This window comes from Hibiscus syriacus, unplaced genomic scaffold (assembly GCF_006381635.1).
Source record: "Hibiscus syriacus cultivar Baekdansim isolate YM2019G1 unplaced genomic scaffold, ASM638163v2 tig00010263_pilon, whole genome shotgun sequence".
Lineage (NCBI taxonomy): Eukaryota > Viridiplantae > Streptophyta > Magnoliopsida > Malvales > Malvaceae > Hibiscus > Hibiscus syriacus.
This window is the reverse complement of record NW_024062210.1, coordinates 822,747-847,056: the sequence shown is the minus strand read 5'-3', so window position 1 is coordinate 847,056 and position 24,310 is coordinate 822,747. Positions and strand designations below refer to the sequence as shown.

At 34.3% G+C, this 24,310-nt stretch overlaps 2 protein-coding genes across 5 annotated transcripts; both read left to right on the top strand.

The window, feature by feature from the left end:
* The first annotated feature begins 3,226 nt into the window (after positions 1-3,226).
* On the top strand, positions 3,227-7,103 carry LOC120203739 (inactive leucine-rich repeat receptor-like serine/threonine-protein kinase At1g60630). Its single transcript, XM_039203930.1, has 2 exons — positions 3,227-4,571; positions 6,264-7,103. Exons 1-2 carry the CDS (start codon positions 3,242-3,244, stop codon positions 6,920-6,922), a joined length of 1,989 nt encoding a protein of 662 aa, XP_039059861.1. The 5' UTR covers positions 3,227-3,241; the 3' UTR covers positions 6,923-7,103.
* A 530-nt stretch (positions 7,104-7,633) lies between these two features.
* Positions 7,634-23,101, top strand: LOC120203738 (ADP-ribosylation factor GTPase-activating protein AGD4-like). 4 transcript variants are annotated; one of them, XM_039203925.1, is made up of 19 exons: positions 7,634-7,794; positions 8,031-8,107; positions 8,761-8,861; positions 10,908-10,978; positions 11,890-11,952; positions 13,386-13,430; positions 13,998-14,063; positions 14,751-14,798; positions 14,903-14,998; positions 15,092-15,133; positions 16,355-16,573; positions 16,696-16,827; positions 18,121-18,336; positions 18,787-18,873; positions 19,003-19,257; positions 20,471-20,586; positions 21,019-21,109; positions 21,603-22,072; positions 22,932-23,101. In XM_039203925.1, exons 1-19 carry the CDS (start codon positions 7,747-7,749, stop codon positions 23,044-23,046), a joined length of 2,358 nt encoding a protein of 785 aa, XP_039059856.1. In that variant the 5' UTR covers positions 7,634-7,746; the 3' UTR covers positions 23,047-23,101. The 4 variants fall into 4 exon arrangements, with proteins under 4 accessions (XP_039059856.1, XP_039059859.1, XP_039059857.1 ...); XM_039203928.1 differs by having other exon boundaries at positions 7,729-7,794; positions 8,766-8,861; XM_039203926.1 differs by having other exon boundaries at positions 7,747-7,794; positions 16,358-16,573.
* Positions 23,102-24,310: the final 1,209 nt, after the last annotated feature.

Here is a 24,310-nt window from a genome sequence, read left to right as displayed (position 1 = left end):
ATACGAGTTCAAAGTCTTACATCGGATCACTAAAATAGATCATTACTATAATTTCCCCCCTAAATATTTCATCCATAAATAATTAAAATCCATCAAATTTCACAAAACATTAATATAGTATTTACAAATCTGGAGCTCCGACATAATACTTTTCAAAATACAATCTCAAAACAATTAAGGTTTTACCAGCTGAATAGATGTAAAGGTCCTAAGGATATTAATGTCTACTACAATACTCAGAACTATATCTTAAAAGTAGTTGTTGGAAATTATGTGATGACGGTGCTCCACATATCATTGAGTCAATTAATATGCAAACGAAAAAATCTAAACGCTCAATAATATATCCCTAATTCTATTATCATATCATAAATGTCATAAATATGAACATACGAAAATATAAAATGACAGCAAGTATATGAATGTCATATAACAAGGCATTACAATCTTCTCAAGAATAAGTCCTATGCTTTCCCTAGTTTATAACTGAGGGCCTAGCCATGAACTATTATCAATAAGTCACCTAGGCAATAAAGCATATCCATGTATCAATATGTCATCTCTCAACCTTACCTAACATCGAGTATAAAAATATATATAATCTCGAAATATCCATCAAGATCGCGCCACTAAGGCCACATAATTATATATCTGATGTCCGATTTTTTTATGAACACTACTAAAGCCGCATAATTTTATGGTATTCGAGTGCCACCACAGTTATGCATCGATATTTAACATTACAAACGTCATTAAGGCCACACAAGTATCTATGCTCACGTCACTAAATCCACATAAGCAACTATGCTCACGCCACTAAGGCCACATTAATACCCTTATGTCACTAAGCCACTTATTGGGCCCTAAGACCATAAACCCATGTATCGACTCTAGGACAACAGACAATTGTCACTTGGTCCAATTTGGACAATCATAAATTTTATTCTCTTAGAGCATTATCAACATCAAAGGAGCTAATACCTAGTATCCAAGCTCAATCGTGCTCTCCACTCTCAGGTATGGTTGCTCCATCGGTCACTCACCGACTACTTTTGACCGTCGGTGATTTTCGCGTCAACTGCTGTTGTCGACCACTGTTCTAGACCTAAAATACATCATCAAAATCGGCACATGCTCCTCTCACAAATTCAACCTTCGATCACTTGAATACATAGCGGGTCATCGTAGCTTTAGCAAAAACCAATTGATTTCCTCAAAACAAAATACTTCCTTTCGTTGCCGACAATTGTCAGATGGAGCCATCTTCACATAATGTTGCTCCTTGATGCCATTCCAACCTTTCTACCACACAGATCTTCCAACCAACGTCTAGATCGTCGAAAAATGATAAACTCACCCTGTTGACCTTTTTATTTCTCTTCTTCCTGCTTTGATTAATGTTGATTTTGGGGTTATTACTTTGCAGGTAGCCATGTGAAAGATAAGGACAACTATGGTTGCAGTTGTCATCGTCGATCGAGGGCGTGACTGTTGTTGAGGAGGCCATCAATCGTCTGCTATAGCTATTGGTTTGGTGAAAGTTTACCAAGAGTTTAGGTAGATGAGTATTCGGTTGTATGTCGTTAAACCATCGATTGGATAGGATTGATGAATCGATTGGGTTCATTTACTGTTCTGAGGCCATAAATGTTGATGGTCTGATTATGTCTTGTAATGGGTTAGAAATTTATGGTTCTAATATTTAAAATATTTTTATTTTTAATAAATGTCATGTCATCATCAAGTCATGTCAATAATATTGATTGATGTGGAAACAATTAGTATCTACATTAGTAGAAACTAACGCTTCCGATAGTTAAAACGATTAACGATATGATATGATGCAATTAAATAACTTCAAGAGTTAAATTGATACGAAAATACGATAGAGATGAAATTAATAATTTGGATTTACTACAGGGGTAAAAGTTACCCTTAAGCCAAAATTTAATGATCAATGACTAGAATAAAAAACGTAATATTAGTGATAAATTTATTAAAAATTGTTTGATTACTAAAACGAAAATATAGTAATAATTGAGGGACAAAATAAATAATTTACCCATATATTTATGACTTTGCTTGTCGAAAAATATAAAATATGGTTTACTATTTTACTTCAGAAAAATCAACCCAAAATTGCTTTTAACTTCCGATAAGTCACACAATAATTCATATAAAAAATTATTAAGATATAAATACTTTAATTTATTTAAGAAAATAATTGTTTTTTTAAACTTTATAAATAAAAGAGGAAGCTCACTTTTCATTAAACAACTTTTGCCACGTGTATCTCAATAAATAATACATATGTCAGGCAATTAAGCATTTTTTGAATGGCATGAGAAGCTCAACATTATTACTGTCTCTCTTCATCCGCATTGGCTTTCAATTCCCTCACCCATTTCTCGAGTCTACTCAGAAACTCAGCTTCTCTCTCTTGAGTTATTGAATTCAACGCAGGTACATCTATTCTCTCTACCTCTGAAACTCCTTACATGTTTTTGTTTTTCTCAAAGTCTTCTTTTCTTTTCAAAGGAAAAAAAAGTTGATTTTGATCTGACAAAGGATGGTGTTCTTACTGTTTTTGATTATATATGGCATTAGTAAATTTCTTTATATTTTTTTAATGATTTTTGGTTGCTCCAATCATTTGATTGAAGATTTTCAAGTTCTGGGCCGTTGCTGGTTTTAGCAGAATGATTAAGCAGTGAGAAAAATGCCAGCTTTCTATGTATCATTCAACAAACTATCAAATGAAAATGGGGGGCAATATTGGATCCCATGATTATCGAAGTTCCAACAATGGTAAACGACGTTTGAGCAGCCCAAAATTATTTATAAATTTGACTCATTTTTTAAAAGTTTGTTTATTTTCTAGATACTGCAGTTTCGGGAATATAATAGAATCCATAAGTTGAAAATACATATAATATTATGGTCTGCGAGTTCTCAGATTTCACGTGAAGATTACGCTGCGTTGTCCGTGAGTTTTGCAAATAACGAGTTCGAGACAGCAGTAAAACCTATTTCACCATTGCAATGCCAATGTAGCCGCTCCCAATCCTCTTTCACCATAAATGCCAGTGTGGTGGGGTTTTTTCTCAGGGCTTTTCAATGGTGGATCTGAAGATTAGGAGTTCGGGCTGTGATTTTGGTGAATAGCGGGGATTTTGGGTGTTTTATTTTTGGAAAACAAATGTTTTAAATACGATGAGTTGAAGATCATTGGGCTCGAAAAATGGAACCTTTTGTGTCAAGGTACTGCTTTCTTTCCTTCTTCGTCTTCACCATTTTCGTTTCTCTTATCCCGGTTGTCAGATCAGGGGATGCAGAGGCACTTTTGGCCCTGAAATCGTCCATTGATCCTTTCAACTCATTGCCATGGAAAGGGACCAATGTATGTGCATGGAAAGGAATCAAGGAATGCTTAAACGGACGAGTTACAAAACTTGTTTTGGAACACTTAAACTTAACTGGTTCCTTAGATGAACAGAGCTTGAACCGGTTGGATCAAATTCGGGTTCTCAGTTTCAAAAGCAACTCCATTTCCGGCCAAATCCCTGACCTTTCCGGCTTAGTCAATCTCAAATCCCTTTTTCTCAACGACAACAACTTCACCGGCGAATTCCCAGAATCCATTACGAGCTTACATCGGTTGAAAACCATTGTTTTGTCCGGTAACCGAATCACGGGTCGAATTCCTGCTTCTTTACTCAACCTCAAAAGATTGTACACTCTTTACTTGCAAGACAATGAGTTCAAAGGTGCAATTCCAGCTTTGAACCAAACCGGTCTTAGATTCTTCAATGTTTCAAACAACCAACTCCACGGTCAAATCCCTGTGACCTCAGCTCTGGTTCGGTTCAACATTTCTTCGTTTTCTGGTAACATTGATCTTTGCGGCGAACAGATTGAAAACCCATGTCGAACGATCAATTTCGGACCGGCAATGAGTCCCATTTACCCCAATGTGTCGAGTCCCAAATCGAGAAAGCATTCCAACTTGATCAAGATTATAATAGGAAGCGTTGCAGGCGGGTTTTCTCTGCTACTTATTTGTGTGTTTTTGGTTTGTTTTGCTTGCAAAGGGGGAAGAAAGGGAAAGGATGTTAAAAGCAAAGGGGTTGCTAATGTGGAAGGGATGGAAGGAGAAGAGGCGGTGAGCGGCGGCGGTGGAGGGAGTGGTGGCATGGGAAGTAATAACAGTGGGAAACAAGGGGGGTTTTGGGAGAGTGAGGGTCTAGGGAGTTTGGTGTTCTTGGGCACAGGCGATCAGCAAATGAATTACAGCTTAGAAGATCTGCTGAAGGCATCGGCGGAGACATTGGGGAGGGGTACGATGGGGAGTACGTACAAAGCGGTGATGGAATCCGGGTTCATCGTGACCGTGAAAAGGTTGAAAGATGCTAGATATCCGAGATTAGAGGAGTTTAAGAGACACGTGGATTTGATCGGACGGCTCAGACATCCTAACTTGGTCCCGCTTAGAGCTTATTTCCAAGCCAAAGAGGAACGCTTGCTCGTGTACGATTATTTCCCCAACGGAAGCCTCTATTCTCTCATCCACGGTACGTCGGTGACTATCGAATTTCGTTTATTCGACTATTTCTGTTTCTTATGTGTTTCTATTTTTAAGATTATTTAATTAAAATAATATAATCAAAGTGGAATCAAATCAAATTGAATACATAAAACTTTATAGAATTTTCAAATTTTAAATAATTTATAACCCTTCTCGTCACAGTGTATTTATTAGTCCCTTTTAAGTTTCAAGCAGTTTTCTTCTTTTGAACCTTGAACTTCGAGAACAATAAATGGGAAGCCAAAGAGTTGAAAAGACATGTGTTTAGGGCATAATATGCAATAATAATTATTTAAAGACATGTATTTATTTGTCTTTTTTAATCTTAAAGGAAAAAAAGAGTTAAATTCCTGTTAATAAAGTGAAGTAGGGCCCTGGGGGAGATCTCGACAAAAATGGTGGTCTTTGTTGAAAAAAAGGTTTAAAATTTGAATGAAACGGATATATTTAAATACTATAAACTTTTATATCTATCTTTTAAAATATTAATAATAATCAGATGGACATAGATTGCTTATGCCCTCGTTGGTAAACTAGTTTGGCCGTGTTATGTCATTTAACGAATTGTATATTTAATAGTTTTAATTTTTGAAAATGTATATATTTATATCATTTTTATTATATTTCAATTATTTTTATATTGATTCCGTGCATGATATTGCCGACTGTTTAGTGTGTTTCCTGGAAAGTAAGTACCTCGTGTGTTTTTTTATTTGCGTACAGTCCAAGGCCCACATTTGCTTAAAAGCCTCTTTGTTTCTATTATTATTGGGTTAATTTTCTTTTTGTTTTTTGTTCAAGGGGTTATTTTTCTTTTCTTAGAAAAGAAATAATTTGAAAGCGTTTCAGTAAATATTCTTTTAATTAAATAAAAAACCAAATTCATGGAAATATTTGAGATATGGCATTTTCTTTTTTTCCTTTGAAATTTGATATATATAAAGGAAATTCGTGTGTTGAGGGTGACTTGTTTATTCAGAGGTCTCTTACGGAAACTGATTTCAATCTGATTTTGAGGGTAGCCTACTATCTTACCTCCCCTTATCCCATACATATGAGAAAAAGGGACGGCCATTTTTAGCCATTTTTAAACAAAGCTGAACTTCTAAAAGGGTGAATTGCTATAATATGACAACTCATTGAGTCTGACCACCCCAGCATGTTATTGTTGTCGGTTGCCCCACTCTGCATTATTTTGCATTCGAGCTCGTTGCATTCAATATAAGTATGTATATTGCATAATACATATTTAATATTTTCCAGGCCAAATTACATATTTAGTCAGCTATCTATTATTACAATTTTGTTTTAGTCATCTAACTATTTTTCCCTCAAAATCATACTTTGTTCCATTCTGGTCAACTACCGTTTAAAAATTAATGATGATATTGACATGTCATCATTGGGTAATGTCGCATTATCTTTGAAAATAATAAAAAAAATATTATGTCTGGAATTTTTTTTACCACGGATGAACAAAACTGAACAACGTTAGGTAAGATGAAATTGTTGAAATAAGTGAGTGGTTAAATACATAGTTTATCATATTTTTATATACATTTAAGGAACTATACTTTCGTACTGATATTCGAATATGTTTCGTTTGAGATTCAAATTTTAACATTTATAATAATACGCCCCCTCAAGTTTTAACCTATTTTATTGACTTTCCTTGTAGGAACGAGAAATTGTGGTAGTGGAAAGCCTCTTCATTGGACATCATGTCTGAAAATAGCTGAGGATTTGGCTACTGGATTGCTTTATATTCACCAAAATCCAGGCCTAACTCACGGGAATTTGAAATCCTCTAATGTGTTACTAGGTCCTGATTTCGAATCTTGCCTCACAGATTACGGTCTCACTATGTTCCGAGATACCGACTCAGTCGGAGAACCTAGTGCCGCTACATTTTACTACAAGGCACCCGAATGCAGGGACATCCGGAAATCGTCGACTCAACCGGCTGATGTTTACAGCTTTGGTGTCCTTCTCCTGGAGCTCTTAACAGGCAAAACTCCATTCCAGGACCTTGTACAAGAACACGGTTTGGATATTCCTGCATGGGTACGGACGGTCCGAGAAGAAGAGACTGAGTCCGGCGATGAGCCTAACTCTGGTAACGAAGCATCCGAAGGGAAGCTTCAAGCTCTCTTGAACGTTGCAATGACCTGCATTGCGATTGCACCGGATAACCGGCCTGCAATGAGGGAAGTTTTGAAGATGATAAAAGATGTGAGGGCCGAGGCTCATGTATCGTCAAACAGTAGCGATCATTCCCCGGGACGGTGGTCGGACACTGTTCAGAGCTTGCCTAGAGAGGAACATCTAAGCATATAAAAAAAGGCTGTGACAGCTTAGATTTGGTAGGCCATTGAATTTAGTTATGTATTTTTTTCCCATTTAAACTATTCTTCAACCATTTAGAATTGTAATGTAAAGTCTTTTACTATTTTTTTAATTGCATGTTTAGAATGTTAAAGCTACTTTCATGGTGGGAATAGTTTTATTTATTGAACTTTTAGTTCTATTTCGATTGTGTTGAATCGAGTTCACTTCGATTTTAGAGTTTCGAGTTTAGGGTTTAGATTTTATCATTTCATACGTAAGAAAACATTCAGATCAACCTGGAAAGGTTGCACTCTCAACGAAACTTTCATTATATGAAGTTAACTACAAATCCCATAAAGTGAAGAAAATCTTTAGCTGGGTTTGCGATGGTAACTGGTTGCTAGGATTTTATAAAAGCGTAAAATTCACTAATGTTTTACAAGTTGAATTCTAGGATTCAGATAAAGGTTTACAAATCGCATGGATCTGTAATATCAAATATATGTAGTTCAAACTGATAATATCTAAATTTAGAAAAAAAAAATATGTAAACTATAAAGGCCCGATTCAATATGGACTCAGTTTTGAGCCCACAATATATAGACCCGGAGAGAGACCCCTGGTCTGCAAACAAATGAAATTTCATATCCACCAAACGTTAAGTTATGATTTCTTTATAATTTAATTCAACAGCGACAAATTATCAGCAACAACAACAACAAAAAAATCAACAGCGACAAGAAATTGCTTTCTAAGATATTCGTTTCTGGATCCGAGAGTGAGATCCTGAGATTTTGCAGTGTCGAGTTTCGGAGAAAAGAAGCAAACTAGCAATGGCGGCGTTTATCAAGCTAGAAGATTCCCCCATGTTTCAAAAACAGGTATCTCCGGAATTCGATATTCTTTAACATTTGTGATTCTAGAATTATATTTATTTGTTTATCGATATTTTCAAATTCGTTTATTAGTCAATCAATCGCGTGTGAATCCGTTTCATTGATTTTCTTCTGTTTACCGAGTAATCAAATTTCCATTGAATCTGCGTTGATTGGCAGTTTGTCATTCCAATATTCTTTATTTCTGAAAAGTAAACCTGTTGTGTTTTTTGATTGAACAGATATGTTCTCTAGAGTCCATGGCTGATGAATTGAAAAGCCGCTGTCAAATGCTGACCCAGGGAAGTATAACGTATAGGTGTGCATTTTTTTCTCATTCTATTTTCACTTATTTACTTATGCTACAAATGCATGGATTAAATTATTTTCTGTTATAATTTATGGAGACTTATGATTTCTGACTAGTAAGCTACGTTCTTAGTATATTAGTGCAGTTCTGATTGATTGCCTTGCTCATTTTTCTTTAGTGATCATTTATGCATGAATATCTGAATATATTCAAAAGCTTTTAGAAGTTTGAACATATCTTTTCCGGATGAATACCCTATCTGACACCGACACTCAAGTTTGAGTAACATAGATTGACAATATGTTTTAAATGTGCTCAAAGTTCCATGCAAAAGCATCAATTTCTTAGCAAGTTTGGGGCTAGATTTTGGGTTCAAATTTTAGTATACAATACAAATGCATCTTTGTTGTCTTATTTCCATTAGCATCTAATCTTTAATTTGCACTCTCTCTGTTCTTGTTATATAATTTCAGCTGTAATAACAAACATTAAATAGTTTTATTGCCCAAAACCAATAAAATAAAAGGATGTAACAAGGCTCAAGGGCTCACTTTAGTGACTTAAATTGTAAAACATAAGAAGAATTATCTAATATCTTTCACTCATTCTCTTTACATATATATTTATCTATTTATTTTGCTCTGTCTCTATTTCCTTTGCAGAACAGCTCTTGGAGAAGCATATAATGCAGACAATAGCTTTGCTGATTCTTTAGAAGTATTTGGTTGCGGACAAGATGATCCTATTAGTGCGTCCATAGGAGGTAGCCAATGTCTCTTTCTATTCAATTCTTTTGACTACATCTCCAGTTAGTTGAGTTGTTTTTTACTAGTTAATGTCAACAACCTTTTCTTCTATTGTTACCAGTTTTGTCAATTACTGGATATGAATGTAATCTTCATCATACTCTGCATGTTTGTGTGTTTCTGACGTCAAATTAACATTTCTTGTGTAAACTACTGTATATAATCAATGGCAGAAAGCCAAAAGCCATTCAGCAAATTTTCCTTTTGCCATTTTGCACAACAAATTTTATTAAATGGTGATTTTTTTCTCACCACTTGAGTTGCATCTATATCCTTAAGTTCATCTTTTTACAGTATAATGTATTTAAATATAAAGGCAAAGAAATGTTAGGAGATGTAATTGGGTGGGAATGAAGTTAGTTTTCAGATTACTTGGTGAATGTTTAGAATATTAACTTTTATTCAGAGTGGTTGATGTAGGCTTGAAGCCACATATTTGATTTTTTTACTTTAAAGGTAGAGCTCTTGGGTCTGAAGTTTGAGCGAGGTTGGATCATAAGTGGATACATCTAGCTCTCCAGCTAATCCCAAGATATTCTTGTTCAGTAGAAGATGTTTCCTATTCAAGAGTCGGGAGCTAGGTGAACCGATTGAGGTTTTAGGTGAACCAGTTGAGGTCTTAATTTTTTAGAAAAATATTCCAATAATTTCTTATGAAGTTGTGTGGCTGATATGAAAAATGAGGTTGGAAGACAATGATAATTAGAAGCTTCTATAAAATTACCTTTTCTCTGTGTTTCAGATGAGGAGAAATCTAATAACCTATTCTAGCAAATTTTCCTTTTGCCATTTTGCACAACAAATTTTATTAAATGGTGATTTTTTTCTCACCACTTGAGTTGCATCTATATCCTTAAGTTCATCTTTTTACAGTATAATGTATTTAAATATAAAGGCAAAGAAATGTTAGGAGATGTAATTGGGTGGGAATGAAGTTAGTTTTCAGATTACTTAGTGAATGTTTAGAATATTTACTTTTATTCAGAGTGGTTGATGTAGGCTTGAAGCCACATATTTGATTTTTTTTTTACTTTAAAGGTAGAGCTCTTGGGTCTGAAGTTTGAGCAAGGTTGGATCATAAGTGGATACATCTAGCTCTCCAGCTAATCCCAAGATATTCTTGTTCAGTAGAAGATGTTTCCTATTCAAGAGTCGGGAGCTAGGTGAACCGATTGAGGTTTTAGGTGAACCAGTTGAGGTCTTAATTTTTTAGAAAAATATTCCAATAATTTCTTATGAAGTTGTGTGGCTGATATGAAAAATGAGGTTGGAAGACAATGATAATTAGAAGCTTCTATAAAATTACCTTTTCTCTGTGTTTCAGATGAGGAGAAATCTAATAACCTATTCTACCATTATTAATGACCAGTGAAGCTTTTGTCTTTTAGTTGCTTGTTTAGCTGGGGAAAGAAGCTATAGTCCCATTAATTTAGCTAGGAGGATTTTACTTTTCAGTAACCCGAGTAACCTCTGACCCATGAAAACTCCCCAAAAATTGAACCAGGATAAGTTGCTTTATGCTCTATGACATTTTGCTGATGCTGGTGCTTGTCAAATATTTATTTAGATTAGTGTCTTGAATGCCATGGCACCTTTTAAGATCTTTGTTTGGAAGCTGCTTGGAACTTTTGCTTCAGGAGATTTTTAATTGAGACGGCATAGGGTATCTAAGCCTTTATTTTTTAAATTTTGAAAAGGCTCTGGTGAAAGAGTGGTCTATGTTTTATTGTTTCATTGTTTGGCTGCTGGCAAGTTTTGGTCCGTGTTATGTTCATACTCTTTGTTTTTGCTGGCTACAACTCATCTGATGGCTGAGTTTCCTGCTGGAAGAAGATAGGGAGATTATCCTGTTGGTCCGTTAAGTTACTTATTGAAGACTAAGATGTAAAATGAAAGAGAAAATTATGTTCCTGATTTCAAAGATGTGCTGTTGAAGATATAATTTACCTTGCTGAAAGATTGAAGATTCAACCTTAATTTTATAAAAATGTTTCCTTTTGTAGGGCCAGTTATGTCCAAGTTCATCAATGCCTTTCGTGAGCTTGCTAGCTATAAGGAGTTGCTTTGTTCACAAGTGGGTATTCATTTGCCATCTACAAAAAGCAATTGTTTCTTATACTGTTGAATAAGACCGGGTTGCGTAGTCTTTGTCTTATTAGTGCTTATTCCAAATGTATCTGGTTTGTTACCAACATTTTACTTAATGTTATTTTTCTTTGGCAACATTAAAGTTTCCTTTTTATTTAACTTGATTGTGCATGATTACATAGTGTTGGTGCCTCAGGTATATATATAGATCTCTAAGTATTGTTATGCTTGTATATATTTCTAACTTTAAGTCGTTTAATGTTATAAACCATTCATGAAATATTTGTTGATGAAATTAAATAGAAATATTGTGTCTGATGTCATAGTCAATGCATTTAGAAATACTTAATCAGAATATAAGCTTCTAGGTGATTGATATCATGTACCTTTAAAATTTGTGTTCATAAAGGTCAACTATACAAGGTATCAACTCCTTTAACTGAACTTCAATGTGGAAATAAGCTGACATGTGATAAAATCAAGGACCGTTGCCTAATTGCACATATGTATGATACCTGTCCCTTATTACAGTCTTATGAAATATATTCTCTACCACAAATAGATTCACCTGATCAGATTGTAGGTTGTTCTAAAAAAGTATTTAACATGGTAGTTTCTACATAGGCAACTACTTTCTAAATTCTTCGTTTGTTGTCTGATGTCTTTGTGTCAATTTGGTTAGGTTACCTTGCTCTTTAATATAGTAGTATTACTGAGCATTGAATATGTTATGCATGAATGCTAACAATCTTGAGGTCACTTGAAGCATAACTGCAGACAGGCACAATTTTAGTTTAAAACAACTCTTATATCGGAGAGTCAATATTAACATTTACATCATGCCATTGGGGAGCTCATTTTTGTTTCAGAATTTGAAATTTGAATAATCCATTACAGGTGGAGCATGTTTTAATTGATCGGCTAATGCACTTTACAACTGTCGATTTGCAAGATGCAAAGGTGAAGTTAATTCAGTCACTATCTCATTTTTGGTTTCATTTTTTCTAATTTTGGTGTTTTTGATCATCAATTTGAAATTGAAGTTGTTATTAACTTGCCACATTACCATAGTCTGAGTCACGGGGATTAACTTGATTACTCCCTTGTTTAGATTTTGCATTGAAAATTGGGTGTGCTTGCACCAGGAGTTGTCAATGATTGCCACACTTTCCCTGGGTTTTGTTGTGAAGCTTTAAATTTGATCTAGATATGTTGTATGACATCAATTTGATCATCCATTTTGAATTGAAAATTAGATGTGTTTGTTTCCTTGGTGTGTATCTTGAAATTTGATCTCGGTACATTGTATGGCATCAATTTGGTCATCCTTTTGGACTTGAAAATTGGATGTGCTTGTTTCCTTGGGATGCAATGATTGCCACACTTTCCTTGCCACATTTCCATAGTCCGAGTCACTGAGATTAATTTGATTACTCCCTTGTTGAGATTTTGCATTAAAAATTGGATGTGTTTGCACCGGGGTTGTCAATGATTGCCACACTTTACTTGGGTTTTCTTGTGAATCTTTAAATTTGATCTAGGTGTTTTGGATGACTTGGAATGATTGTGTTTTTGTTAAACAACCCACTTGGTTCCAAGGCAAACCTAATTACTCATCATGTTTTCTTTAGTCTATTCATGTGCTATGTTTAGATAAGGTAAAACATCAATCTTTTGTCTTCTTTTTACTTTTGTGGTTTGCATTTTATGTTTTCTCTTGTCTCACTTGTTTCTGGGTTGAATCTTATCCTTTTCCATTATCCTACCATATTATTTATCCACGTAGTTTGCTGTTAGCCTAAGAATATGTATCCTTTACTTTTCCCATGTGATATTTTAGATTAAATTTGCCTCTCTTTTTTTTTTTCTTATTGTCTTGATAATAGAGCCATCTCTAACTAAATTCAGTAATCCACTTTGGAATATTGAACTCAGAATGTTGGGAAAAATAGGACTCTCAACTGAATAGAACCGAATACTGAGCCATATTATATTCCATTTTTCCCAGGACATATTACAGTGTTTCTTATCCAAGTTATGGACATTACTGATTCTTAGGAGAGTGTATATTTCCCACATAAGAACTCCTAGTGGATGAACATATTGGATTTAGTTCTTGATAATTGTGGATGCTAAATATTTGCAGTATGGCTTGAGATGTCTTGTCAGGATACAATAAATTCTGATGGTAGGAGTTTGGTGGTTGGGTGCGCAAGGTGGAGAATGAATCAGATGAGAAAACAGATTGATTACATTCATTATCAAAGTAGCTCAACATTTTTTATGAAGCTATTTTTTTGCTAATTAGATTAGAATGTGGAGATAAATACATGTCTTTATTCATCTTGCCCTCCCACTTTACCTAACAGCTCCTGTCCTCGTATCTTTTTCAGGAGGCTCGTCAGCGATTTGACAAAGCTAGGACTGGATATGCTCAGGTATTAAGACTACAGAAACTTCCTTTTTGACATGAAGTTAATTTTTTGGGTTTTCATATTAACAACAGTTTGAATCTCCTTCACTGTTTCTCTCTCTTTCTCCTATTTACTTTTGAGGTCATCTCAAGTAAATTTTGGAACAGACCAATTATTGGGTACAGACTATGTTTTATGTACTACCTCAGAATTCTTCTAAATGAAGAGCTATCCAATAGAAGTGAATAACAGAGAAATGAAATCAGCAACTTGATGAAATTTCTTGTGTGTTCTAAACTCAGAATATTCTTTGCATCAAATATATTTATTGCTGGTTTACTGTCTTCAATGTTGTGTATCAAACATTATTGAATATGTCTCATTTCTAAATAAGTTCTCTAGTGGGTATACTAATACATATTCCTAGATTTCAAAAGTAATGCAGATGGATATATAGAAGTTTTAAATATTAGCTACTTTTCCTCTAAAATTTTATATAGTCTATTAAAAGCATATAAGACTATTAAAAGCATCATCTTCCTTGATTTTTGTAATAGATAATGCCTTTTACCAAATGCTTTGTTTTGCTAGGCACGTGAAAAGTTTGTGTCTTTGAAGAAGAATACACCAGAAGATATTGTTGTGATGCTAGAAGAGGTATGTTCTTTCCATCTGTAATATTGACTTCACAAATGTTTTAAAGAAGGCTGAGAGATGACATTATTTTACTATGCTCTGTGTTCTGCCAGTTCTCTCACTTTTCTATTATTGCTGAATCTGGTTCACTTTTCTCTCACATATTTCTCTTGATTATTGATCTGATATCATTTTAGCTTGTAATTATTGTACTTATTTTGTATTTAAAGTCTAAACTATATACCCTGATGTTCTGCCTTCCTCTTTGCTTACCTTTATATGAAGAAAGTATGTTTCCAGTTACCTGGATGGAATGTTTATACAATCTGGTATTTTCTGTATAGGCACCAATCATGTTGTCTCTAGTATCTGATAGCTCATACTTGGTCTGCATTGACAAAATTTTAAATACATTTGAGTCCATTAGGTACAATCCTGAACATTAGTTGCAAATTTTAGATATCCATTAGATGCAAGTCTTAAACTTTCCTTCCGAGACCCTATAAGTAAATACCACTACTTCTCCAAGATTGGCTTTGTTTTTTTGGTAATGAATGCCTTTTTTGTTCTGATTATACCATAACATGGTCTGCATCTCTTGTGTTCTCTTGAACTTCCAACCTTGTTTATAGAGTGCAGTTGGTTTTTTTCCCTAATTAAACTAACCTGGCTTGTGCTCTGGGTTGGATTGGGTTTTGCTTTTGACAGGATCTGGAGAATTCAAAATCAGCTTTTGAGAGAAACCGCTTCAATTTAGTATGTTTACTTTGGCTGCAAAGCTCCCTGTTTATTTGTGTTCAAATATCAATATTTTTCCATGCGTGGCTTGGTGACTTTTGTTTTTGGTTTAAGGAAAACAGGTAAATTCTCTAATGAATATTGAAGCAAAAAAGAAGTATGAGTTTCTAGAATCTATAAGTGCAATTATGGACGGCCACCTTAGATATTTTAAGCTGGTTTGTATTTCTTTTTTGACTAATTTTATTTTAATTTTTGCTAGTTATACAAGTTGTGTTTGTCAACTGAATATGATTGGTTGCTTGTCATAGGGGTATGAATTATTGAACCAGTTGGAACCATTTATTCACCAGGTAATAGATCTCATTGTTTATTTGGGAAGAAAAAAAGAAATGTTGATTCTCACTGCCAGTTAACTTTATTAATCAATTAATGCGGATTCTGCCATGGTGTTAAAAATAAGTTAAAGACATGTAGTCAGTAGAATCAATGGTTTCAAAATAATCTTCCGTGGAAAGTTGGCTCTGCTATTAGCCATGAACCTATGAAATATGGATAGTGTTGGATTTTGCTTGCACAACCATTTTCCTTTTTCAACCATACGATCAGAAATGTTTTCTGTTATAAAGTGTTGGACATAGCTGTATTCTTGTTTGTGTTCTTTACTTCTTTTGGGAGTTAACATGTTGAGCTGATACTGGGTTTGCTGGCTTAATAAAAACTGTTGCGCTCGAGGATTTTGTTTTGAAATCAAACCAAAAATCTTTAAACCCAAAAGATTATACTCAGTTTTGACTATAAATTTACACTTACAAAGGATCAAGTAACACAGAAGAAAGAGGAAGCAATGAAACATCCGATGATAGTAAAGATAGAGCAAGAAAAGAAGAGAAAGGGAGGGAAATGATCAAATAATAATACGAGTAATAAACTAAAATATTTGGAGGAAGACTAATAGATTCGGGATTGAAGGGGTTACCATGGCTTCTTTAATTAAAGTTCTATGGATTTTGTTTTTAATGTCCTTTGGAATTCCTAGTAATAAAATACCACGAGAATGCAAACTCACAGTTTTAAACTAGGCCAGTACAGTTTAAAATTAAATGTGATTTTGGGTCAGCAGCATAGGCCCAATTAATATGCATTCTTCATATTGGCCCAGCACAAATATTTTAAAAGAGTTGTGTTAGGAGTCTTTTCAGTTTTTTTAACAAATAATTCTATATTTTTGTAATTTTAAGTGTCCACGTACAATATCCTAAAGTTGCACACTTGGTCATATTCTTGAGTCCAAAACTTATAGAAAAAGACAAATGTGACATATTGGTGCATATCATCTGACATTTTTACCAAATCCATGTAAAATAGATTTCATCTTCTGAATGCAATTGTAGATATTGATTTATGTCCTCTGTTATGTAAATGCATAATTTACATGCATGTTTCTGTTTGATGGTCTTGCATTGTGCGTAGAACAGAAGCACTCTTTTCATCTTAAAATGGTGATTCTTAGATACCATTTGCTTAACTTTTCTGTCCTCTAAATTAAATTAATTTAATATGGATTTATATAACAGGTATTGACATATGCTCAACAAGCAAAAGAATTAGCAAATGCTGAGAAAGATACGCTTGAAAAACGTATTCAAGAATTCAGGACCCAAGCTGAGATAGATGCTTTGCGAGCTTCTGGTAACATAGAGCCTTCGACAAGTACTGGTGGCATTCACGTTATTGGCAAGAACACAGACAAAAACATAGAGGCAATCATGCAGTCTTTTACAAATGGGGAGGTGAGTTAGTAGTATTCATATCTTTCCGTTTTCTGATTTTATCATATTGGCATCGTGTTTATTTGATCAACAGTTTATTTTGGAGGATGAAATGATATTTTCCTTTTTAATTCATTTTACAGGTTGAGATAATCAAACAAGGATATTTGTTGAAACGTCCTTCTAGTTTGAGGGGAGATTGGAAGAGGAGGTTCTTTGTACTTGACAGTCAAGGAACTTTATACTATTATAGGAATAAGGGTATTGAACCAATGGTATGTTATCTTTACTTTATTACTGTCCTTGGTTGATCATGTTCAATGATTTATCGTGGGACATTTTGTCTTTTAAATATGATTATGGATAATGGGAACTTGTATCTGGATTTTGGTCTTGATGCTTGTTAACCAATTGTTTTGACAAATTTGAGGGAGTGACAAGATAATACGTGTTTAAATGGTTTTGTTGTGCTATAACAGTGTCTTTCAGATTGAGAAAATATATAGCGAAAAGAAGTGAAATGGAGAGATTATTGATTTCATTCACATAACAAGTTCACAAGTGAAAAGAGAAGACTTCAGTTTCTCTTAGCCTCATTTTTATCCCTCCATTTGGTTAGATTTGGAGAGAAATGTGAATGACTAATGTAATTTTACATGATTTTTCAAATAATCCTTTAGCTGTAGTGATAAAATGTGTGTCAAGAAACTCAAATTTTAACAGGGGAGACTGTAATTCCTATCAAAGCACTTCATATATTTATTATCTATTCTCTTCTCTCTTATTAACTCAAAATTCCTTGTAGTCTGGATATGCTCAAAATTACGAAGTTGCTGTGTCTAGCTGCTGAAAAGTTAGAAGGCATATTTATTCTTGTTTTCCAGCCAGTTCTTCAAAATCGTTTTAGTTCCTCATTCATTAGGAAGAAGGCTTCTAAGTTGCATTATTATGGTTTGTTGTAAAATTTTATGTTTAGCTGCTAGAGAGAGAAAGGACTCTAAGTTGCATGAGTATACTTCATGGTAAAATGTTGATTTGAACTTGCTCTGATTATAACTGCTTTTTCAGTGGTGTTTATCGGTCAGAACCCCTCCTTTAATATTTTAGAGTAAAAGTTTTTACAGGCTATTAAGCCCAAGTTTCAATTGCTATATGTTATTTCCCTTGTTTTTCTCTTTATGAATATTTTATAGAGGAGAACTTTATGTACAACTTGAAAGCGCAGATAGTATACTCTAGTGGTTCATTTCCCCCTAATTGGCTTTTGATTTAGTGTTTTTAGCTATTGTAATTATCTTTTTTTTCTTCAAATTATTGGCAGCCTGATGGCCCACTAAATTTTTGACTGCTGGTTTCATGTTTTCTCCTATATTTTCTTTAGATATGCAGATATTAGAGTTAAGTTGAAATTGAAATGCAACAAGGATGAAGTGTGTAGTAGTTGCATCCGATAAATGGTTCCATGAAACATGCATTGCATAGTCTTAGGTTAGACAGTAAATCTATTTGAAAATGAAATGAAAATGATCTTGATGAGGTATATTTTACTTCATCTTCTTTATTCCTAGGGTTCTCTCCATCAGTATGCTGGTTCAGCTGAACACAATAGTGGTGTATTTTCAAGATTTCGTGCAAATCATAATAGGTCATCATCGTTTAATGAAGAAGCTCTGGGCTACCGTCCCATTGATCTTCGTATTTCAACCATAAAGATGGACGCAGAAGATACAGATTTAAGGCTTTGCTTCAGGATCATATCTCCACTGAAAACATACACATTGCAGGTGATATTGATCGGTCATTCGAATCATTTTTGTTTCACATTTTCTAAACTTATCACTGATATTTAAAGCATGTCAAAATCACATTATGATACATTTAGCTGACTACATATAGTATTAGCTTTATTACTGTTATTTTGGGATTTTTGCTTGTGACTTTAAGTGTACTGTAAATTATCTCATGAAACCTTAATTGTAGCTATTTAAGATTAACCAAAGTTTGAACTCCTAATGATTGATGCCATGATCTTGTGCCCTTAAAAGAGAAAGAAGCATGTGTCAAATCCCTTGTTCGAACTTACTTGTGAAACAATTACTTCAATTGTATTTAAATTAGATAAGTAAAATGTGATGAACCAAAAGACAATATTTTCGCACTTTGTAAATTAGGCTAGCTAGTATTGTTTTCCTCATGATGATTGTGCTAGCACTTTTTGTCACTGTTCTGGGCAGGCTGAAAATGGGGCTGATAGAATGGACTGGGTTAATAAAATAACTGCAGTTATTACATCTCTTTTCAACTATCGTATCAGGCAGCAGGTTCTTTTTCTTTTTTCCCTTTAAAGCCATTCCTTTTCTATTTTTTGTGATTTTGAAACAACAGTTCTCATTAATTGCTACTACTAATAGTGATTTGGTTGTCTGTTGTGGCTGCATTTGGGAAAAAAGCTCCTGGATAATAATGATTATACTCGCAGAGCTTCTTCTAATGCTAGGTCATCTAAGAGCCTTCCTCCTTTAGGGATTGACCGGATTGGCAACAGAGCAGATCCCGTCTTTGCTGTCTTCAGAGAAGTTCCTGGAAATGATGTTTGTGCAGAATGCAATGCTCCTGAACCAGATTGGGCATCTCTTAATCTTGGCATATTATTTTGCATTGAATGTTCTGGTGTTCACCGTAATCTTGGTGTACACATTTCAAAGGTGCAATTTTTTCTTCAAAGAAGAGTAAAAGACCTTATGACCATTTTTTTAATTTTGTTTTGTTGGTTTTCAATTTATAGTTAATAATCTATATTCGGTGTTCAACCTGTGTAAGGTTTCCTTGAAACATTTAGGTTATGCTCTTTGGTATTACTAAAAATTAATGTCCACTGTTAGCTGTGATGTAGTTATTTTAATACTACATAAATTTTATTCCTATAGTAGAGATATCGAAGGGCTTTAGGTAGCAGTAATGGTTTCTTCTTACTAATCTTCTTGTTATTTTAGGTATTACACTTCCCGCATTTGGTTTCTTGAAACTGAACTTTAGATGAAATATTTTAGATTGTTGAATTGAATTCTACATTATGGTTTCTTAAAGTATTTACTTCTGTTCTTTTCCAACTTTTTTGGGTTGTACCTATCTGTTAGTAGAATATTTTGTACAATTTAAAATCTGCTTCTATACTTTCAACTAGCTTTTCTGCAATTGCCTTGAGTAGTTTTCCTATGATGTATGGGTGAAATGAATCATGTCAGGAGAATATGTTTAGTTTCCTTTATTTTCTACACTTTTGGGTGCTGCAGCAGGCTTTTGGGATAATCTGTTGTACAATTTCAAACCTATTATACATCCAAATAACTTTTATGTCATTGTAGTGTTGCTGTGAAAATATGAACTGTATGAGTCATGCTGTTAAGTTCCAAACTCTGAATTTTTTAGTTGAATTAAACTTCCCTTTCTATTTTAACAAGGGTTGTTGATTTTGTATTATTGGTTTTAGCTGGCAGCTTTGGGCATGGTATATGTTTGTATCTGGTTGAGTAATCTAGGAGGTAGTTTTTGTGTAGGGTATTAACACATGCATGTATTGTGCTGTTTTGCACGGTGTTGAGTGGGCTGCCATAGATTTTTTGGTGGTAGTGTGTTCTTATTGTACTTGGTTCTTATGCAATATAATTTCTAAGGCACTCTTTTCCTCCTTCCAATGTCCGTTGAGTCTTTGTTGCTTGACGGTTATGAAGGGGGTTTTTAATGAGGCCTTCCTTTTTATAAAAAAAAAAAGCAAAATAAGAAAATTTTAGGAGTCAAAAGAACAAATAACCTCAAAAAAAAAAGGAACGAATAAGGAGGAGGAGGTTGACAGAAAGAAATTTCTATTATTCATTTTAAGACTCTTCAATAAAATAAATCTCTTTTTTCTCTTTATAGGTGAGATCTCTGACACTAGATGTCAAAGTGTGGGAACCTTCAATTGTGGAATTATTTCGTTCTCTGGGTAATGTTTACTGCAACTCTGTATGGGAAGGTTCACTCCTGAATGAGAGGTAAGATTTCCTTAGGTTAACAGGAAAATGAAAGTGATACCACTGGCTAATCTGTTAATTTCTAAAGCTATTTCAGTATGAACTTTGAATTGGAAAAACTTATATTGATTTTGGGTTTAATATCTTTTTCTCTTTTGTTTTGCTTGGTTCTATTTTGTTTTTGGAAAAAGTAAAATCCTCATCCTTTCATTTTGTCATATTCTTTGCTTTCATCCTTTCTTCCTAAAACGTGTTCCAAACTTTTTTAAAAGATGCACTGTTTTTGTTAGATATGTTAGCATGATAATCTGTTAAGTTCTGAAAGAGTGAATTTGTGGAGATGAAAGCGATATGGTTGAACTGATGGTCAATAATGGTTCGGCTGTTCGCTTAATTGTGTTATAGGTACAGTAAACAGTTTTCCGTTTCATGTTAAAATGTAATTCTTTGCAGAGTGGATGAATCAAATGCTCTTGGCACATCAATAACAAAACCATGCTCCAAAGATCCGCTTTCCCATAGAGAGAAATATGTTTATGCTAAGGTATTTTGTTGGATTTCTATTTCTCAAGATGTCCATGCATCAAAATTCGTCTCCTTGCACTAGCCATTTAATTTAAGGGGCAATTGACTGGTTTTTTCAGTCAGCAAGGAACTTCTGCATAATCGCCTCCTTTTAAGTCGTTGTGGTGATAATAGTCTTCTTCTACTTGTAATCATTTTTAAATTGATCGGTGGATTATTTGGCCTTTTATGCAAGAAAGGAATAAACCGTTGTTAGGATATGATATTCCTTTGTGTTCAAGATCATCTCAAGTTGGATTGTTGGTCCCTGATACCCCAATTAACATTCATGTTCACTTCTGAAAAGCAGGTGAACTTGCACATATACCTGTTCCCTTTAGATGATTGCAATTTTTCATAAATGTGAATTATTTTTGTTCATATTAATCTTTCTCTTTCATCTCCCACACTACTATGATAAGAAATACTGTGATTTCCATTACAAACCTAACATTGTTCCTTCTCTTAACCAGTATGTAGAGAAATTGCTAATCGTCAGAGATGCAATGCAACATGGAGATCTTTCAAACTCTGCAAACATTTGGCAAGCAGTTGAGAGTGATAAGTTGCGAGAAGTATATCGTCTAATTGCAATATCAGACACCAATATTGTAAAGACTTCCTTTGATGATGTTTTTACCATTGAGTTGTATCACCATGTTGTTGATGCACAAGATTCATCACATGATATCAACAAAGTTGACAAAAGGGAACAGTATGATCCATCAACCTGCCCAAGAATCAAGGATTCAAACGAACCGAGGAATTGTTTACAAGGTTGTTCGATTTTGCATCTGGCATGCCAATATGGCAATCCTGCGATGGTGGAGCTGTTGCTGCAATTTGGTGCTGATATAAATATGCGCGACTTCCATGGCAGGACTCCTTTGCAGCATTGCATTTCTAAAGGGAACAACCAACTGGCAAAACTTCTACTAAGAAGGTAGGCTTCATATTTTAAACTTATATCCACATGTCGAGCAAAAAAAAATTTACTTATCTACAAGAAATCTGATATTTCTGACAAATAGATGACACCATCAAAGCATGTCTCAAGTCCAAACCACCAAATGATTGATACTAACTTTACCCTGTATATATGCTTGAGATTTCTTTAGTCACATCTTATTTGGGATTTAGTATACACCTGCAGACAGCTCTTCAGGCCAATCTGCAAAACGGTTATCTGGGTACCTCCACAGTGGTTTTGATAACTCTCATTACAAGCTTGGGTTTCGACCACAAATACTGGCCTATTTGGGAGTTAATCACCCTTTTATATATCCTCAGGCCACTCTAGTTTATTTACATAAAATGTTGGGCGTTGATACACCTTCACCATATGAATGGTGTTAGAGCCCCTTTGGAGATATAGTATCACGTGGACTTGGGAGCACTATAACACCATATGGCAAAATGGTGCGTGCCACATGCATGAGATGTCTTTGGTAGAGAGATCTGTCAGTGGTGCGGGTGTATGCATGCTGCATCCCGCATCAAATGTGACCAAATGTTCAAATCCCACCGAATCTGTTCTAGTTTGATTAGAGAATTGTAGAGTAATGGAGAAGCTATTTGTGGCAGAGCTGTTAGAAGTATTGTGGCTTAATTGCCTGGATTAACTTCAATTGAAATTTCATGTTGGCGCACCCTATTCTGGAGATGGATGCTTTACTCACATACCACATTATTGGATAACCCTGTTTCATATGATTAATATATCATCATTAATATAATGTTTTTATTTATTTATTTATTTATCGCTCTTGGTTAAGCTGTTTTAATTTTCCAATACTACACAGAGGCGCATTGTCGACGATTAAAGATGGTGGTGGATTAAGTGCTCTGGAAAGGGCTATGGAAAAGGGAGCAATTACAGATGACGAGCTCTTTGTTTTGCTCAGCGAAGTTAAGTGAAACAAACAAGGTTTGTGCTTCAAATTTGTAGGTTTTTGCATCCTCTCCTATGGTTTCGAGTTGTTCGATATAAGCACATAACAAGAACCTTCTATCTTGTTTGAATCTGCAGATGTGATTGCTGAAATGTGTATTGTATTAACATTTAAAACTATATCTATTATTGAGTGGTAACCGTTTGGAAGCTTTTGGTTGTGCTAGCAATGGTGGGATGATTGCCTGAATTCTTTCTTTAATCTCTAAACTTGGAGAATAAGGAATAAATTGGATGGATGGATGGTCCGTGGTTGTAGATAACATTGTGGTGGAGGCATATGGGCCAAATTTCTTTTTTTCGCGGGGAAATCTTCTGGATTGTCTTGATTTATTGTATGTGTTTGGGTTTTGTTTTATTTTATGTGCTTCCTTTTTAATACAGTTTATAACAGGGGTAAATGGTCATCAAATATTGTCGCTTTTTTTATATTTTGGTTGTCAAATCTTTTTTACGGTTAAGTTGTTATTAATGTTATTTTTTTTTTTGTGTGCGTCCTTTTTAATACAGTTTTATTATTGATCATTAAGTTGTTAAAATCTTTCTTACGGCAGTGACGGTCGCGGCTGGCCGGTCGGTGACTATGGAAGGGGAGAAGGAGGTGCTGAATGGTCACGTGGGCTGTTTTTTTTAATAAAATATTTTTTTAAATAAAATCTTAAAATTACCAAAACATATGTCACATGACGGTCAAATTTAATGGTCGTTATGGTCCAGACACTTAAATTTTTTTGATGAAAACATCAAGCGTTTATTTTTAGCGAAAATTTCTTTAGATATTAAATTTTTTTGATGTAAAGTTTTAGACACTTATTTTTGTATTAAGCCTTTTTAATTAATTATTTATTTTCATATTAGCATTAAATCTCTATCTTTCTTCAATATTTTAACTATACCTTCCTATCCTTTTGTTAACCACAATCACCATAGTCACTATCACTTTCTTTCGTTCCTTATTTTCCATGCTTGCAACTTAAATAATGTTGTATTTAATACATTTTACGTCTATGAAGAACAGTTTTGGGGTTATTGTTGTTGTAGTACTGGCAGCGATGTCCGCGACAGTTGGTTATCAAAGACATAAAAGAAAAAAATTAAAGATAGTTTCAGACTAGATATTTTAGCTTAATCAAAGATGCATTTAAGAAGAAAACACAGAATAAGATTTGAGATTTAATGAAGAGATTATGCCGACGATGATGATTATGGTTAACGAAGAGGGGGGAGAGG

Coding starts and splice junctions, on each gene's coding strand:
- LOC120203739 (XM_039203930.1), top strand. CDS start 3,242: ATGGAACCTTTTGTGTCAAGGTACTGCTTTCTTTCCTTCTTCGTCTTC. Junction 4,572..6,263: donor CCTCTATTCTCTCATCCACG/GTACGTCGGTGA, acceptor CTTTCCTTGTAG/GAACGAGAAATTGTGGTAGT.
- LOC120203738 (XM_039203925.1), top strand. CDS start 7,747: ATGGCGGCGTTTATCAAGCTAGAAGATTCCCCCATGTTTCAAAAACAG. Junction 8,862..10,907: donor TATTAGTGCGTCCATAGGAG/GTAGCCAATGTC, acceptor TTCCTTTTGTAG/GGCCAGTTATGTCCAAGTTC. Junction 22,073..22,931: donor GCAAAACTTCTACTAAGAAG/GTAGGCTTCATA, acceptor AATACTACACAG/AGGCGCATTGTCGACGATTA.